Genomic DNA, 13,688 nt, shown 5'->3' with positions numbered 1-13,688 from the left:
AAAAATTAATTAAATGAAAGTCCAATTAAACAATGAAGTATAAACCCTTTTTCAGCTCGTGTGCCATGGGTCGTGCTCATGCCAGAGCTCTTGAACACATGAACACCCTTCAGAAAATTAGCTTTTATAGAGAGAGAGAGAGAGAGAGAGAGAGAGAGAGGGAGAGAGGGAGAGAGGGAGAGAGAGAGAGGGAGGGAGGGAGAGACAGAGAGAGAGAGAGAGAGAGAGTCAACAAAGGGTCAACAGCTGTCTAATAGATTCTCAGTGTTTTGTGGATTATGCTGCATCTATCTGTGCTGTTTATTGTTTTAAGTATAGCAGATGAGTGGTAATGTGTTTACATGTGTCAGCATAATAACAGGCTTTATCTGACTCGAGGGTTTAATGTTAGGTCAGTCATTGTGGTTAAACTGTCGAACCGCCACTTACAGGTGCCACTGCTTCATGCTGATTCATCAGCAGTTCTCAAGCTAAGGACACACTTCTCATTTTGTATTAAAAAAAAGTCTTGTACAAGAAGATTTTTATAATTTCTACAAGAACACTCAAAAAATCTTCTTTTTTTATTTCACACAAAGAAGAAACTTATAGAGGCTTGGAATGGGGGTGAATAATTAGATATTCATTTCTGAGAGAACTACACACACACACACACACACACACACCCTCTACAATCTACATCCTGAAGGCTGAGAATCTCAAGATATGTGTCAATGGCATAAAAAAGACAGAAGAGAGAAACTGAGAGGCTGATGAGTTGAGGTGATCCGTCTCTCCCTGCTCTGAGGTTCATTGTTCACTTAATGAATCAGTTTTGTGGCACTCAAAGACGACAGGCTCGTTAGTACCGGAGATGGTGGTGGTCTGATTGTCTGGAAGCCGCATCGGGATGGATGTCCCCTCCTAACTATCAGATCCAGTATAATTCTCAGTGTGCAAACTGACTCCTAAATGATCCCATCCCTGCTCATACGGACACAGAGATGAAGACTTGTACCTGCTTGCGGAGTTCCTCTGCGGCTCGTCTGTAGTTGTGGCCGTTGGTGTTGTGGCTCTTGGCCGTGGCTGCAGTGTGCTTGTGGGAGATCTCACCAGACGCGTCACACTCCTCATTACAATCTTTCCCCACAGACGACTCTCTGCCTCTGGATCTGGGAGCGAGCTCTTTGTCCTTGTGTACCTTCAGGCCATTCAGCACTGAAGAAAGATCAAAACAAAACAAAAAACAGTTATTAAATCAAAAAAAAAAAAAAAAAAGTATTAATTGTAAAGACAAATCAAAATACTGCATTGCATTTTCTTGTCAATTACATTTTGCATTAAAATCTTGCATCCTATATATATATAGTATGTTTCAAAACATATTTTTTATAATCCTATTTGCAATGGATTTTTAGTGTGGAAACATAGCGTGCTTCGGTATGATATTGTGCACGATCCACAGTACCAAACAAGTTTATGACTGTTTTTGAAAGCAGTGTCAAAACAGTTTTGACAAGACTGCTCTGCCTTACTTCATACTTACAGTACATACCTCACTGTAGCCAGTACACTGTTTCCTCGTATCTAGAGTCATGCAAACTTGGCATAGCCTTTGGCTCAAGTTGGTTCTAGCTACCACTCTAAATGTGCATAATGAGATGCATCATGAGCTTTAGTTTACTGGTCCATCATAACAAAATGACATATGAGAGAGGTGCTGTGTTTATGATATGCTTACTACTGCTGCACTATATAGTACAGTATGTATGCTGCACACTGTTTGTACTGCAGTATCCCATGATGCAATGCACGTTCTATTTCTAGTTTAAGGGATGAACCAGATGGATGGCAAAAATATGGGCATGATAAAGCAAAATAACCAGTTAGCTCATGTGTTGATAAAGTAGCATACTACTGTCGTTCACATTTATCACCGATGCAATGCTTCCCTTTTGTTTCACGTAACATCAAATAGTATAAAACACCAAAAAATGAGAGCTCAGACAGACTATATATTATAGAAGTATAAAAACAACAAAACAAAATGCAGAAAAAAACAAACTAAATTAAAACAAACACTCCCTTTCATCTGTGAGTTTGCTTTTAGCTTTCTCTACAGATAGCGCATTTTTGGACAGGGTAGTCTTTCTGTTATCAGGCCCTCTGGACGGCTCTAATTAACACACATTTAAACTGCTCTCTGTATTTATGACTGCTCACTTTCATTTTACAGTGTTTAAATATCAACAGGCAGCAGAGCGTGTCAGCAAGGGGGAAACAGACGGGCTTTCGCGCTGTAAGGCTTGCGCTTTGGAACTGCTACCGACAGCTGAACTCAATAAAAGGTGTTTAATTTAGAAATGTAAACACGCCTCTGGGTTACTGAGGTTCAGCGAATGAAAGCCGAGCACTGTGGTTTCTCTGGCTCTGAGAGACACTCGGAGAGTGAAAGACTGGAGCGTTGCCTGTGCTCCATATTAAAGTGTCACATCTGACATGGGCCAGCTCAGACAACGGGCTGCGTCCAGGCACGGGATAGGCTGAGGATAGACACGAGAGAGAGAGAGAGAGAGAGAGAGAGAGAGAAGTGTGCCAGGGCTTTCCTGAGACTGGGACTGTGTGCATTTCACAAATCCAACCAGCTGAGGTAGTTGGTAGTCTACATAGATAAACCTCAAGTAAGGAACAAGAAGCAAATTCCTGAACCTGGGCCAATCTGGAGCCATCAAGATCAATTTAAGGTGACTTATTGCCGGCTGAGAAATTAAACTGAGCTTATTTATTCAAAGCTGAGCGAACAAGAACAGGCAAGTAGACAAGACAATCCAGGTGCACCAATGACATACTACTGTCCATGTAAGATGATTTAATGCATGCTGATCTTGATTTCTCATACTATGTGTAAGAATGTAGTATACATAACTATACTTCTGGATGCTTCAAAAAAACAAACAAAGAAAAAAACTACACTAATGTGTGTATTTGTAAGTTTAAATAGTTCCCCGCTTGTCGTTCTGATTGCTGCTGAAGACACTTTAACACACTCTATTAAACAGGCGCTTGGCTTTCTATTATCTGCTGACAGACTATGTTTGTTTGAAACTATCACGTTTCATTAACACACACTTTCCTGCAATACCTTCCTGGCCCTCTTTAAACTCACACGGCATCTACTGAGAGTCTCAACCAAGAGCTCAAACTGTCATATAAGGCTGTTCCCTTCCTTTGTTAGGGGGGTGTGTGTAGCGTACAGCGACGTGTTGCCTGCCGTTACTCGGCACAGCTGGGAGCTGAATGCATAAACACCTTGTTACCGCCTTTCCTACTAAAGTGATAATTGGATTGGAAAGATGGAAGCGTCACGTCCCACTCCAACACAACATTCCCATCTCCACACAGGAGTCCTCTCTCTCTCTACACATGTACAGCTCGCAGAAGATATTTAGACTATATTTCAAAATTCTGGGGTCGGTAGGATTTTTTTTTTTTTTTTGATGTTTCTAAAAAAATCTTGCATGAACACAAAGGCAGTATTTACTTTATCAAAACGTTTTGCTTAGAGGTCTCTAAAATTAAGATAACAATAATGGGACTATAAATGTAACTTGTGATAATATTGCATGCTTTTACAAGAAAAAATACTAATGCAATTATAAACTATAATATAAAAACAACTGCACAAACTCTAAATGTGGCTTCATTTTTTCTTTTTTGCTCTTTGTTCTTACCGAAGCCGTTAATCTTGCTGGACAGTTTGCCCTTCTTGGGTGTAGACTGGCATGACGTAGATGCCACACTGGGTGGTTTCTCTTCCTCAATTTCATCTTCATCCTCCAGATCCTCCTCATCCTGAGAGCAGCCGAAGTAGGCCATGTTACTGGGTAAGGCCGGCGAGCCTGAGAGGGGACAGAGAGAGAGACAGAATGTGTTTAAGGAAGCTACAGGCCCAGTGCATTTACTGAGAAGTGGCCAGAGAAAATGGGATAAACCGGCTCGACTCTGTAATCTCAGTTTCTATTGCAACCGTAATCCTCTCAAAATCAGCTGCTGCTCTGGATGAGATTAGAGACTGTGGCAGCCGTGGGAAGCCTGAGTACATTACACTCCTCTGTTTCTGTGTGTGCTGAGTGGAGATTTGGAGCCGCCAGTGACTGTGTCTAACTGATGTTTCTCTTTAAGAGAAACTATGTTTTAAAGCACACCAGCTGATAACCAGCACCATACTGTGAGATTACAGACCCAAGTGAGGAGGACCATAATAAAGCACTGCTCCTGGATCAGGCAAAGCTCGAAAGCTGAAAAGTTTGGTGTAATGCACATGGTGGATGAACAAATATTGATATGAAACGTTTTACCAACGGACTTGTGAAACAAAACCAAACCAAACCAATATATATATATATATATATTCAAACGAAAGCAAACCAAAAAAAAACAAAAACAAACTAAAACCAAAGAAAAAAACTGTAAAGTTCTGTGCGACTTGCAAAACAAATGCAACTGATCTTGTCTAACTGAAGTATATTTGTGACCTTGGACCACAAAACCTGTCATAAGGGTCATTTTTCTTCAAAACTGAGATTTCATCACATGAAATAAATAAGCTTTCCATTGATCTATGGTTTGTTGGGATATGACAATATCTGGTCGAGGGTGCAAAACAAAAAAATAAGCTGAAAAATTCAGTGCAATACACATGGTGGATGAGCAAATACTACTACTGCTGCTAATAATAATCCCATAAACATGTTTGACGAACAACGAAAAAAAAAAAAACACAAACAAACCCAAAACCAAATTAAACATACAACAAAACAAATTAAACAAAAAACAAAAACAACAAAAAGTGCAATAAACATGGTAGATAAACAAATAACCCAAAACCAAATCAAATTAAATCCCCCCCCAAAAACAAACAACCAAACAAACCAAAACCAAATCTAACTATCCATGATCTAAACACAATTTTAATTCATTAAATATATTTATTTGTTTTTATAATTAATTATAGAATTATTAATAATGTATTAACCATGATACCAGTGTGTTTTGTTATTTTATTGTACCACATTTTCAGCCTTCCCCTCTTCCTGAGTGTCTTCCTCAGTCACACATCACATTACCTGGTCTTATCAATATTCAATATTAATATATCAACATCAGTATTTCTCTTCCGAACAGCACAGGTGATGTATGTCAAATGCCTGTTGTCCATTAGCTGGCCCTCCAGCTCTATCAGCGCTTAAACCTGCACTACTGCACGTCTGCGACTCGGCCGCACCACACCGGGCAACAATTATGATTATTATCTAGAGCTGTTCTCCAGCCTCATGAATGAAACATGAGTGTGTCGGCCACGGCCCTGCGAATGTGCTCTCATTAGCTCTCTATTAACGTGAAGCTGCACTGGTGATGTCACCGCATACATGCAGCATCTGACACGCCACATTAATGCTTATGGTCTGTGTGACCACGGTTATAATAGCAATGGAGACAGGTTGACTGTTTGGAGAACAAATGAAATGACTGAATGAAGTAGAAACATCACGAGGTGCTGTTAAATGGATTGCAGTAAAAGGGACAAGAGAAAGCTGCGTCACTGGTGAAGCGGTCTTGTTATTGTTCACTAAAATTGTAACCCTTTATTATATGGTTTCATTGGTTAACAATTAACTACATTAGTCAACACGAACAAACAATGAAAAATACATCTAAATCATTTATAATTATTGTTAATATTTTAGCATTTACATCAGATAATACATTACTGAGATAAAGAATTGTATATGTTAAATAGTTAATTTACTATTATTTATATTGCCATTTAATTATTTGGTACAGTTTATTTTAAGGTGTCCTTGTTACACGTTACATGTACTTACTATTATAATAACAATAAATGATGCATAATTACATGAAAGTAAGTACATTTAGTTAATTAATATTAATCAGTACTTAAATGTATAATTACACTGTAACAAGAACACCCTAACTAACAAGAACAAGAACACCTTAATTAACATGAATTAACAGCGGACAGTTGTATTTTTTATTAACTGACATTAACAAAGATGAATAATCACCGTAAAAATGCATTGGGCATTGTTTATTAATATCAATTAATGCACCAACTAAGGTTAACTAATGGGACTTTACAGTAAAATTGTAACCACATTAAAATAAAATTATTAAAATTGCTTTTATTATTTGAAATGAAATAAACATTTGATGAAAAGCTTAAACTTAAAAAAAAAAAAGAAAGAAAAAAAGGGGAAAAATAAATAAATTTTGCCTGGAAAACTAACTGAAATAAATATGTTACCCAAAATACCAAATCTAAAGTACAAATAAAAATAAATATTACATCAAATTCAACTAATGCAAATGTAATATATATATATATATATATATATATATATATAAAAGAAAAAAGAAAACTAATATAAAAAATTAAAAGTAAAATATAAAAATAAAAGTTAATACAGAATACTATTCCAATACAGAGTATATCAGACCTAATACATTATTAATAACTATATAAAGATAACACTAATATAACATTCCTTCAAACTGGTGAGACTTGCCACATTTTTTTATGTATTATACTAATTATGAACACACTGGTACGTAGTGCAAACCGTTTTACCGTTTACTGCACTTTGTTATTCTCATTATTTGCCTATAGCAGCTAATGAACCAGAAGTATCGCACACTGACAGAAAATGGCTCACATTCCACGTCAAAAAATAAGGTGGATAAATCAGCCTACAGGACTATAGTTTTGAAACAAAGCCACATTGATGGTTACTTAATGTGGCAGAAGACAAACAAATACGACAGGGTCAACTTTCAGGCTTCGCTAGTTCGGTCACAAACAAGTCCAAACAAACAAAACAGGCACCTGAAGTTATTAAGAAAATGGCTGCAATTATCATTATCTCACACACCCATAATGTGGGAGTAAAAGGTCAAAAGGCCAATAGCTCACAGACTGAAGGGTCATCCAGGGTCATATATGGGGGTGGGAACCACTGGGGTTCCACCATTTTTTTCCTACCTTTATATGCTCTGCAAAACAGGAAACTAGTGACGGTATAATCTTTTTCTATAAGAGTTTCATGTTCCCCCGAATGAGTCCCTGCTTCAGGCTTTCCCCACAATGAGACTTACTGAGTGCCCCAGGGAATTCTGGGTAGGGAGTAGCCCAACTACAGCTCCCTCACTGGCGTCAGGGGTGCACAAACCAGATTTTTGATAGCAATCATGCATCGTCTGTCATGCCTTCTCCCCTCAGCTTCATTCTCCAGAGCCAAATCTAAATCTGTCATCTCCCAGAGAGAAAGAAAATAAAAAACAGACCTTTCCCAATCCCCAATTATGTGTGCTCTCATATTCACAGGCTGACACAGATCATAATTAAAGATGAAGGCATCCATTACAATAGTCCTTTTTAATTCAAGCACAGACGTAATGACAACTGAAGTGTTCTACTCTTGATGCTCTTCTTTTGTCCTGTTTCATAAAGCCAAAGAGATTCAAACTGAAGCTCAAGAAGAACCAATCAAAATCTATCTGAGAAGCAGCCCTTGCTCTGATTGGACGTCTGGTTGCCGTGCGGAATGTTTTGATCAGACACATGGTTGAAGGGAGCGAGGAAGCTTCCCTAAAGAGATAGTTCACCCACAAATAAAAACTCAGCCTCATGTCATTCCTGTATGACTTTTTCTTCCTTGGAACAAAAGTTGAGAGCTTTGAAAAACTTTCCCGCTCTTTTCCACAGGCTACAATTAAAACATAATAAAGTGAGAAATAAGTGTGCTTAACTGTACTGTGTACTTGTAATGTACTTAAAACATATAAATAAAAAAGAACTTGCATATAATACAGATGAAACAAAAGGCCACTTAAAGAGACACATTAACATTTAAGCACACTTTTAAAAGTGTGATTAAAATAATAATAATACATTTTAATTAATTAATTGTTTTTAAGCTTTAAAGTACACTTAAACTGATGTTTACTAACATAGTATAGCACATGCAAATTACTTGATTCAAATTGTGTTATAAAATTTTTCTTTCAATATGTGTGCATACACACACATACACACACACCCATATATACAGGTTTGAAACGGCATAAGGTTGAGTCAATTATGAGAAAAACTTGTATTTTTAGGTGATTCACATTCCCCTAATTAATATAAGTATGTGTCTCCCAGGTTGAGATCTTGACCCAGGGGTGTCAGGGCTCCTGTCAGGTTAACAGGTTTTCCAGCAGGTCAAGGTATGTGGCAGTTGAGAGAAGGGATGTTAGACAGTTAACAGCCCCCATGCTTCACACTACAATATATCCTCTATGTGATGGCATATGGCAGTATGGAGTGCACTAGAGAGCGGCGAGTGAGAAGAATAAGAGGGGACATTAAAAACATTGTCTCTGGGCTGCGGCGGCAGCAAGAATGCGTGGGGATTATGGATTATATCTCCTCTAATTTACATTCCTGAATGTCTGCAAATCCATTAACCCAGTTTGCCCTATGCTTGAGGAGTCGCCGGGAGAATTTAATCAGCCTGCTGCCCCACCACCAAGCCGCACACGTCAGCGCGCTTAATTGAATTTAAATCAGCTATCTTTGTTCTTTCATAGCGCACGGCACCGCTACAACAGCTTCACGCCGACACACGTGGCTGTGGTTTGAATGCGGCTGCTGTGGCCTGAGAGACGTAAATAAGTCTTTAGGACAGTCAATGATATCCAAGAGACAATGGAATTGAACTAAATGCTCATGAGGACATTCAAAGGCACATAAAAATACAGTTACAACTGCCTGTTATGCAACATGGGCAATAGAGAATGTTATTCATTTACCCATATCGCCTCACCTACTCGAGTTCACATCATGAGGAGTGCATGTGCCAGGGTTTCAGCATGTTTAAGGAAACAATTTAATAATACTTTATAATAGGGATGGGCGATATATCGCATGCGATTGTCACGTGCATTTCATCAGGAAAGCCAGTTTCTGCTAAATCATCATCACCTGCTTTCAATTGGAGCGCCGTTTAATAGACAGAACCATATATCACTCACAAGCTAACATAATATCGCATTCATTATTGAAGACGATTAATCTGCGATAATGAACATGATATTGCGTAGCTTGTTAGTGATCTACTGTTCTGTCTATTAAATGGCGCTCCAATTATAAGCAGGTGATGGCGATTTAGCGGTAATCAGGGAACCGGCTTTACTGATGAAATGCGCCTGCGATATATCGCCCATCCCTACTTTATAATAGTAGTTATACATACATTTTAAATAAAAATAAAAGAAATAATGGAATATGGAATAAAAATATATTTAATAAATATGTATGTGTGCCAGTATACAAATCCATATTGATGGGAAGTAATCAGTGGAGGAGAATTACATTAAGAAATGTCTTCTTATTTTATTAAGACCTAAAAAGTAATTTTTAAGGCCATTAAGGCTACTAATGTTAAGACGTTATATACTATTAAAGATACTGAGATAAAGATGTCTAGATTGTTTTAAATCTTTTTGTTTTTGTAGTATAACTCACAAAGACTGCACGAACACACACACACACACACACACACACACGGAACTGCTTTGTCCATGCTTTAAACACTCATCGGGATTTAAAGTGGCATGTAGCATAAATACAGAAACGGCTTACGTCAGGGTATAATTCCTGCATTGTGTCTGCAGTGCATTACTTTACATTGCATCAGAAGACACAATCTGGGTGTAAAAAACAACAACAACAACAAAAACATTTTAAAAACACTCCTAATTATGCTATTGATATCTCAAAAGACAGAACCCCAAAGATTACGTCTGTTGAAGACAATAAAAACTTTTCTTTTGAAGAAACCGTCAGAGATTTTACAACCTCGCATGAATCACAGCCTGCACTCTATTCCGCAGTCGCACACGGCTGTCCGGTTAAATACTTTCTCTGTGTCAGATAAGAGCTGCGTTTTGCTGGCAGTCAGCCATAACTGAGCTATTGTAGGACTGCCCATTTGACCCTGGCTATATTTACCCAGAATCCATTGATCTGTATTCACCCATCCTCTCTACCTCCACCCCTGTGAAAGATCAACACTGTCTGCTCGTGACCGCCTCTCCTGATGCCTCGAACAGACATGCCAAAGTAAAGAGCCCTCTGGAAGATATTGAATGTCAGGGATTCTTTGAAGGATAAACCGACACATGGCACGATGACAACTCTCTACTTCTCATAATACCAGTGTGTTGTAATGCCATTTGGTCAACTTTACGCTCCACACACACGACGGCTACATCCACACGAAGCCAGAGCTCTCTTTTGTCCCCTCTCGTCTCAAGAAATATCTGCGTCAAGACGAAAACACAAAACGATGTAGTATACATGCCAGACCGGTGTGTGGCGCTGTAATTCTGCCACAGAAAAACACTAAAAATGGAGAAGAAGACTTGGACTATGTGCATAAATCTTGCGCGTTATACAAACGAACATGTAACAATACATTTATTAATCAGTGTTAATGTTAGTTAATAAAAGACAATCGTTCAGTGTTTGTTCATGTTTTTGTTGCTGTTATGCGACGTAATATGTGTCTGATTAGGGGCGAGATGTGAGCTGATGACATCATCGTTTCAGAAAATGTACGCATTCGCTGTACATATGAAAACGCAAGACCGGTGGTTTCAGATTTATCCACTCTGGGACCCGGTTTTAAAAAATATCGGATTCACTCTCCCAAAACACAGGATCCGTGTGGACGAAACAACTATACGATACAAAATTTATGTGTATACAGCTAAACGCGTCTCTATGTGGATAGTGCCTTATATGCACACTGGCCTCAGAAGGGAGTAACATCTATAAATAATACCGCTATGAGGGTGGTGTATGGTTAGTGAGGTGCAGCCCATCGTCTAATTGCCGCTGTGGAAAAAACAGCTAGGAGAGTTATTGAGAGTTGAAGCTGATACGTAATACCCTCGACGTGTGGCTTTGGCCTCTCCCTGACCTCACACACCAGGCCAAGTCAAGTTAAGGCCAAGTCAGAGAAGCCCTGAGCTGACCCGATCACGTACACGCATCTGATACAACCAGTTAATGTTTCATACGGTACCGTCACTCACACAGTCAACATGATAAAGACTACTTTTATAGAAAGCAGTGGCTATAAATTGTGGCTAATGGACATCTTGTTTTTGGAAAGCATGTTACAGGAGATTTCTGGGCTGCTATTCTGAAATCCTGTGGAGGAAGGAAAGTTTATACTGAAATGAGTCAGTCTAAACTGTCTCCCGCAAGGTTTAAGTATTATGTTGTAAAAACTCCGGCCAACGAATAAATTCAAGGTCCAGCAAGCTTTCGTTTTCAGGTTTTTGAACGGTACTAACGGAACACTCTGCTTCCACTTTTCCGACCTTTTACACATCTCAGGACGTGCATGAAATGGGATAGAAAGCTTTCTGTTTTGACCATTAAGTTGAAAAACTGCAAGCTACACTTATGATCCTAGTAAATGAATTTAAAGAGTCAAATAAAGCTTAATGTACAATAAAAAAGGGCCTCACATTAACTTTACAGAGAGCTAACTAAAAGCACACAACTGAAATATATTGAAAATCTTGCTTTTTTTGTCCTTCTTTGGGAGGTAAATCCACAGAATGCGATTGTGGTAAATGTCTAGAACCAATTTGCATTCATTACTCAATTTAAAGGGACACAGGTAAAAGTGTTTTCACTTCATAAAATCTCAATATACTGTCAAGAGCCACTTTGTATTGCCTGATATGCTTTGATATTTTTTTCTACTCTCAAAGTGACAGTAGCCATTGAGGACCATTGTTTTGGCTTAAATTTTTCCTCACAGCTCTACTGAAGAAAAACGTCCACTACATTTGGATGACCTAAGAGTGAGTAAAATACACAAATTTTATCTCAGTTAAATTCTTGTGGTTTCCTATCATTAGCTGGCAATATGGCTCCATTCTACCCTGAAGATTATAGTTTTACCTGTTCTGTGGTTAAATATTTGAGCTTCACTCTATAGAAACACTGTGTACTGACCTTGGAACTACGAGGCACCCATAAATCCCCTGTGAAAGCCATACCCTGGTTCACGAGAGGTGGGTGTGTTTGTTGAAGTGTGTGTCCGTGACACTTCAGGCAGATAACACCTCCATTATTCAACATGAAACGGCTGGTGTGATACCTCATAACTTTGAAAGTCAATGTTTGTGCAGCAAGTGCACTGGTGTTCAGGTGCCATGAAGGCCTCCTACACCTCTGCCATGACGCCGGACACGGGTGCTACGGTTCAGATCACTTACCTGGACACCAGGTGAGCAGGACAGAGGTGTCGGGCCAAGGCTGTATGACATGTTATTACAAAGATAAAAATGAGATTTGTTGAAAAAAAAACAAAAGCTGAAGCTCACAAAGTGACAAAAAATGAAATAAAATACAAATGTGCACAACAAAATGACAGCCTAAAAAATAATTCCTGAATATTTTCCAATTAGTTGTGCAGTAAACTTGCCAAATTAATTGGCATGTTGCTGGACACCCTATAATGATGGTAGTATTTACAATTTACTGCTAAATGTAGTGGCAATCACACCTTTATAGCACACTTAGATGCCCACAATGACTGCGGTGTGCCGTGTGAATCTCCAACTTTGTATTATTTTGTAAAACTGTGCAATTTCTAAGGAAGCATCGTAGTCGGTACATATCGAGTTGCTATGTTAGGAGAGATGGCTAAAATTGTCTTGAAAAAAGAGCAAAAAATGAATACACCATTCAAACCAAGTAAATTTAAAAACCAAAATAAAACCGTGGTAAAAAAATATGGATGGCAAGATGCTGAAAAATGAAGCAATACCTCGAAGGCATATGAATGTGAGGAAGTCTTCTGTCTTGGGCTTGCGTCTGGAGAGGAACGTGATATGTGTGAGCGGCGTGGGCAGAGAGGGGTCGGCCAGCTTCACCGGCGTGGTGCTGGGAGAGTTAGGTTGAGACTGAGCAAACTTCCTCTGTGCATGCAGTCTGGGCCTAAGAGAGAAAGAAACAGAATGGAAACGATAGATTTTAAATACACTTGCGTTCTATCATACAATGGAGAGTTTATGGACACATTAGAAAAACTTTTCTTCTGAAAATCCCCACTTGGCACTAGGACTCGGATAACGCTGCCCAGAGCAATAACTTCATCTTAACGCATTTGCTCTTGTGATGGTAAAACTCCACTCGGGGCTTTGCTGCTGCCATGACTAATTCAGTCGATCTGGAACCCATTCAAACACGTTTTTAGTCTGATTAGCACACAAAAGCTGCTACTTTAGATAGTTATCCAAATGTTGATAACTGGGTTAAGGACTGGAACAATATAGGATACAAATTCAAAGGTATCCACACATGTTTAGGCTTCCTGAACTTCAGAAATATGGTGAAAATGGGTGAAATATGGAAAAATGTTAAGATTTTACGGTTGGCTTTTTTTTTTAATCTTTCATTAAAAACTAACAGTTTACAAGTAGGGACACAGCTATAAAACCGGAATATTTTTGTAATTAACCCCTTCTTGTCTGTCAGCCTGTTACCACCATGGAATAAACGAATAAAGGTAATTTCTGACATTTTATCTCACAATTCTAAAATTCTCTCACAATTCAGA

General features: G+C 38.6%; 1 protein-coding gene across 1 annotated transcript in view; it reads right to left on the bottom strand.

The window, feature by feature from the left end:
• The window catches only part of LOC113119499 (protein Jumonji), a 106,418-nt gene that overhangs the window by 13,121 nt on the left and 79,609 nt on the right, over positions 1 to 13,688 (bottom strand). The window contains exons 4-6 of the mRNA XM_026289029.1: positions 12,897 to 13,066; positions 3,711 to 3,878; positions 998 to 1,197 (exon numbers count right to left, since the gene is read on the bottom strand). Coding sequence (XP_026144814.1) covers positions 998 to 1,197; positions 3,711 to 3,878; positions 12,897 to 13,066 — 538 coding nt within the window. The remainder of the gene's footprint in view (positions 1 to 997; positions 1,198 to 3,710; positions 3,879 to 12,896; positions 13,067 to 13,688) is intronic.

Source organism: Carassius auratus, chromosome 19 (genome assembly GCF_003368295.1).
Source record: "Carassius auratus strain Wakin chromosome 19, ASM336829v1, whole genome shotgun sequence".
In the NCBI taxonomy this organism is placed as follows: domain Eukaryota; kingdom Metazoa; phylum Chordata; class Actinopteri; order Cypriniformes; family Cyprinidae; genus Carassius; species Carassius auratus.
This window is presented reverse-complemented; position numbering and strand designations above follow the sequence as displayed.